Source organism: Fonticula alba (assembly GCF_000388065.1).
Source record: "Fonticula alba strain ATCC 38817 unplaced genomic scaffold supercont2.7, whole genome shotgun sequence".
Lineage (NCBI taxonomy): Eukaryota > Rotosphaerida > Fonticulaceae > Fonticula > Fonticula alba.
Window position 1 is genome coordinate 611,603 of NW_009242977.1, and position 5,498 is coordinate 617,100.

Genomic DNA, 5,498 nt, shown 5'->3' on the forward strand with positions numbered 1-5,498 from the left:
GGGGGGGGGAGAGAGAGAGAAAGAAAAGGAGGCCGGGTGGAGGCGTGTCGGCGTGTCGGCGTGTCAGCGTGGGCCCGGCGCGGGAGGCGGTGGTGTTGCGATGCAGCCAAGCGGGATGGCATACTCTTCTCATATTCCAGCGCCTGGACCAGCATCTCAAGCTTGTCCAGGTCTTTGACGAGGATGGCCTCCGGCGACTCGCCCGCCTCGTACTCATTCCAGAGGGACAGGATCTCCGAGAAGGCGTCCTGATACTCCTCGCCTAGGGAATTGCCCAGGGTGATGAGGGCGTCCTGCGCACCAGGCAGCGGAGTGCCAGGGGGGGAGCAAGACATGGAGCAGTGTCAGCGAAGGGCAGATGGCGGCCACTGGCCAACGACAAGTCAAGCAGACGGAAAAGGGCAACGGAGCTCACGTACCAGCTCGAGCTGGTGCTTGTCCTCATTGGAGACCCCGTCATGGGGGGTGATGTCGCCGGCGATAGACTCGGCGATGTCCTGTGCGGCACATGCCAAGTAGGCAGGGGACGGCAAGGATAGAGAGAGAGAGAGAGAGAGGGGGGGGGAGACACGAGGGAGACGAAGTGATGTCAGCAACAGGGGGGAAAGGGCCGGCAGGCAACATGGGGGATGGCGCAGTCGGGCGCACATGAACAAGGGCCATGCGGATGCACTTGTCGCGGTCGACGAGGGCCTGCGCCGAGCTTGGGGCCCAGGCCATCAGCAGGGCCATGACGCTCATTCGGTGCATGTGGTCCGAGACGGACTCGATGCGCTGGCTGCCGAGGTGCCCGGAGGTCGGGGGGCTGGGAGTGAACCGCGGGACAACCTCGCCAGGCGCACGGCCGGGACCGACGCCGGACCGGATCCACCCGGACCGGCGGACGTGCTTGAGCTTGCCGACCAGCTGCAGGAAGGCAATCGGGCCCTTGCCGGGACTGGTCATGGTGTAGATTGAGAGACTGGTGGCTGAGGCGATGTGGGGGGGAGGGAGAGGGGGGAGGGGGGGGGAGAGAGAGAGAGAGAGAGAGAGAGAGAGAGAGAGAGGCATGGGGGAACAGGCGAAGGAGGGAGGGGGATGTCGGGTAGATGTCAGCTGCCTGCCCGGGCCGGGCCAATTTTCACCCTGAGGCCGATCAGCGCGGGCGGCTGTGGACCAGCTACGGCACGAGGGGGGGGGGACGCGCGGCGCATCGAAGCGCCGGACCGATCCGTTGGCACCCAGGCATCGCCGACGGCCGGCGACCAACATCCCCTCAACCACCAGGCCGCTGATGAGTGAGTGGCCTACGGCGGGCAGTGTGCGCGCCGGCAGGAATCCACACACAGATCCCCCCTCTCTCCTTCTCTCTCCCTCTCTCTCTCTTTTCCCCCCCCCCCTCTCCTCGCCCCTATACGCATCCCCCCCAGCTCCTCTCCCCCCCCCCCGCCCGACTTTCACGCGTGAGGTTCGTGTCCAGCATCATCGCCGACATCCCCACAACCGCGCACACCCCCCGGAACTCACCTGCGCCGCCGCCGGCTCCGGCCCCCTGCCCGGCTAGACACCACACAGCACCCAACCATGTCCGCGGCCGAGATCCGCAAGCTCGAGGCCGAACTTGAGGCGACGGCCACCGAATTCGATCGCGAAAAGGAGGTCGAGCGCATCCTCAAAGCCTTTACCCACTCGCCGTACGATGTGCTCGGGCTGCTGCCATCGTCGCGACTGACGGACGCCGAGATCCAGCGGCACTACCGGCGGGTGTCGCTGCTGGTGCATCCGGATAAGTGCTCCCACCCGAAGGCGCGCGATGCCTTCCAGCGTTTGGAGAAGGCGCGCGGGGAGCTGCGCGATGAGAACCGCAGCGCCTTCCTGGTGGGGCTGGTGCAGGACATCGAGTCGCGCCTGGAGGCGGATTTGCCGCCCGGGGCGCCGGTGCCTCCGGAGTCTGTGGCGCGCGAGTTGCGCCGGTACCTGGCCGAGGCGGCGCTGGCGCGCATGGAACGCGAGCGCCGGGCCAAGGAGGATGAGAAGCGCGAGCGCGAGGCCGTCGAGCGGGCCAAGGCCCAGCACCAGAAGGCCGCCACCCAGGCGGCCGTTTGGGAGGACGAGCGCGACGAGCGGGTGGCCAATTGGCGCGCGTACCAGAACCACTCCATGGCTCGGACCCGGGCGGCGCAGAAGTCCCGGACCGCGGCGGCGGCGGCCGCCGGCCCGGGGCGAGGCCTGGCCCCGGGCGGCATTGGCCTTCGGCGCTTCCCCACCCTGCGGCCAGAGGCGGCCACCCGGCGCGACACGCAGCGCCAGCTGAACCGCGGCCCCACGATGTCGGACCGTGCGGATGACTGAGGGCAAAGGCATGTGCCCGGATGTGGCTGCGCTTCTCTTCGTGTTGGCCTTTTTTCTTCTTCTTCTTTTTCCCCTCCCATCTCCTGCCCATCCGGCTCTGCACACAGGGGCCCCTTGGTGGCTGCGCGGGTGGGATAATACCATACAGTGCGAGTGTGTGACCCGAAGTAGCCCTGCCTCCTTGCTGCCTTTTTTTTTTTTTTTTCTGCATCCGGGCACATGCATCTTGATGACTTTCGTGTGTGGGGTGCCCTCCTTCCCCTCTCTCTGCTTTTCGGTCTTCCCCCTGCGGCGCCTGTCGCGGCAGGACGAGCGAGGGCGCGGGCCTTCCTCCGGTGGAGTGGGGGGGGGCGGGGCGGGCCCGACGATCGACATGTATCATGTGGTGTGTTGGCGTGCGGGGCATGTGATTGGCTCGCCTGGCGGGAAGCGCTCCGCAGAGTGGCCGGTCTTCGTCCTCCTGCGCTGCGGGGCCGTGTCCCGACGCCCTTGCCGTGCTCAGTGTCTCGCAGGAAATTTGGCCTTGTCCGCGCGCGCGCGCGCGCGCGCACACACCCAGTTAATATGCCCGCCGCAGCCGGGGAATGAGAGGCAACACCCTCTAATGACGCTGGCATGCGCCGAGTGTGTCTCACTGGGTCCGGGCGCCAACGCCAATGCTCATGCATCACACGCGCAGGTGGGGGAGGGAACACTGTGCCGGGACATGCGCGGCCCGGGCGGGGGGGGGGGGCGGAGGCGGGGGCGGGGGCCGGCGGCGGATGCCCTGGCAAGGGCAGGCACGAGGAGAGGCGGGCGCAGGGCCTGGGCAGAGTCTCTGCGAACGATGGGCACTTTCTCAGGTGAGAGTGGCCGGTCCAAGGGGGGTCAACCTCGCACGGAGGACACGAGGACGGGGCGGCTCCTTCCCCCTCGGTCTCGTAGGCCCCGCGCATACGGCCACCGCGCGCCGGCCCGGGTGCGGGCAGGCGCGAGGGTTGCCGCGCTCGGGCAGGGGGTGCCGCGGTTTCACCGGCAACCCCTGCCCTGCCGGCCCTCTGTCGGCCCCGAGGGGGGACCGGGGCGGTGGCCCACATTCTCCCGCGCCATTCCCCCCCCCCCCCCCCTCCGCTGGAGAGCAGTCGCAGGATGCCGGGATGCGGCGGGCCTCGCTCGCGGCGGCGCGGCTCATTGTGCATTCCGCCCCGGGCTCCTGGCCCTTCCTCGGACACATACACACGGCCGAGGAGGGGTGGGGACGCAACACCATGCACCTCATATCCGGGGATGGTTCGGCGGGGACCCCTCGCCTGCATGCAACGCCAGCCAAATGTGCTGTTGGGCCCTGGTCGCTGCGTGTCGGTGGGGGGACCCGGGCGGGCGGGCGTTGGGGCGCGCCTGCCATCCCCGGCCGGCCCTCTCGGAGGCTGATCCGGCCGGGAACTGCGGTCCTCTGGGCGGGCGGAGAGAGAGAGAGAGAGAGGGAGAGAGCGGGGGTCGATGCCGCGGGCCCCGCATCCCCGCGGGACCAAGCCATTGGTGCAACGTCACCTTGCAATTCCGGAGCATGCCGTTGTTGATCAACTGGTTGGACAGTTGGGGACGGGCAGGCAGGGCGACGAGCAGGACCAAGGGCGGAGACCGGCCGGGAGGGCCGGCGGGGAGACTGCCCAGTGCTTGGGCCCCAAACCGGCAACACCATGCAGACAGCTGGCGCACCGGGGGAGGGGGGGGGGGGCACGGAGGATGGCAAACGGGTGTTTGTGCATATGCGCGCGTGCGCGCGCCCCCCCCCCCCGGACGCATGCGGGCGCGCGCGCACATATACCTCTTACCCACTACCCACACCCACACCCACACGCGGCCGAGGGCGCCAGGATGCGAGGGAAACGACGCCCGAAAGGGGACCGCGCAAGGGCCGGGGCGTTCGCCACACAAGGCCGCCCGAAACCGAACCCTTTCCCCTCTGCCCGGCCGCAGGGCCGGCCCTCTCCCTAAACCCGGTGTCTGGGCTGCGAGGAACGCGGCCGGGAGGGGCCACCAGCGGCCCGGCGAGTATGCGCCCCGCACGTAAATGTGGGCGCCAAAAGTCGGCGCCAGAACCTGATACCCTAGGAGCAGTGGTGCTCCAGGGGGGGGGGGGGGGCGGGGCCGAGCCGGGGCCTGGAGGGCGAGCCGGCCGCGACGGTGTCTCTGCAGGCGGGCTCCGCCCCGCCTCAAGGGGAGACGGGCGGAGCGGGGGACGTGTATGTCGTGCCGGCGCCGGTGCCGATCCGGCCGTTACCTGGAGCCCCCGGGCCGGGCGCGGCCCCTCGGGCGGGCGAGCCTCACTGGCCCCCCCCCCCCCCCCGCCGGTCGTGGCTCCTGCCCCGGGAGGGGAAGAGTGATGTGCCAGAAACACGGCACCTGCCCGGGCGGGGAGGCCGGAAGAAGCGTCAGTGGGGAGTGTTAAATGCATGCTGGCGCTGGGCCGCCGTGCGCGCGCGCGCACGGGCTGGGCGAGGGCGCGCGGCCGGCCGACCCGGGGAGGAGCGAATTCTTGTGCTCCGGGTCTTGACGGAAGCAGCATCCCCGCATGTGGATGCGGGTCGCCTAGGGGTGCGCTTGATGCTGTCTTCGCCTGCCCCTCTCTCCCGGGGCGGGGGGCGGGAGGGTTGTGGTATTTGTGCACCGATTCACGCACACTCAGGCAGCCGGGACCTGGGAGGTGGCCGGCGGGGGAGGGGGGGGGGGGGGGATGTTTGCGCGGGACAAGGCCCGGCCTTTGACGCGCCCAGTGTGCGCCGGGGGAACGACGGCGGGCCTGGCCGCCGGGAGGAAAAGCCGAGATATAATAATAGAAAAATCATCCACTGCCTTGAGGCAGGAAAGGGCCGGGGCGGCAAGGCGAGGGCGGGGGGGGGGGGGGGGGCGGGGCCCACCCTAGGACACCTGCGGGCCTCCCCGAGGCAGGGCCCGCCGGCGTGCAAGAGTGGATTGTGAGTTTGCCGAGGCGACTGGGGGCGGTATCAGACTTCGGCGCCTGTGAGGCGGCACTGGTGTGCGCGCATGTCGGGTCTGTGTGTGACAGTTGTGCTGCACGGGGGGCCCCGAGGGATCTCTGCTGCGCGGGGGGGGCGCCCGGGCGCCCGGGGCGTACGCCCCCGGCCGCAGGGGGCGCACTCGGGGAGGGGCCAACACAGGGGCGC

The 5,498-nt window shown here is 69.9% G+C and overlaps 2 protein-coding genes across 2 annotated transcripts; one reads left to right on the forward strand and one right to left on the reverse strand.

Annotated features, from left to right (window-relative positions):
- Positions 1 to 63: 63 nt before the first annotated feature.
- H696_04335 (hypothetical protein) lies at positions 64 to 945 on the reverse strand (the record flags this gene model as incomplete). Its single annotated transcript, XM_009498210.1, has 4 exons — positions 64 to 123; positions 150 to 293; positions 420 to 497; positions 649 to 945. 4 exons carry the CDS (start codon positions 943 to 945, stop codon positions 64 to 66), a joined length of 579 nt encoding a protein of 192 aa, XP_009496485.1.
- Positions 946 to 1,417: 472 nt separating this feature from the next.
- Positions 1,418 to 2,538, forward strand: H696_04336 (hypothetical protein). The gene is made up of 2 exons (XM_009498211.1): positions 1,418 to 1,447; positions 1,555 to 2,538. Exon 2 carries the CDS (start codon positions 1,564 to 1,566, stop codon positions 2,329 to 2,331), a length of 768 nt encoding a protein of 255 aa, XP_009496486.1. The 5' UTR covers positions 1,418 to 1,447; positions 1,555 to 1,563; the 3' UTR covers positions 2,332 to 2,538.
- The last annotated feature ends 2,960 nt before the right edge of the window (positions 2,539 to 5,498 follow it).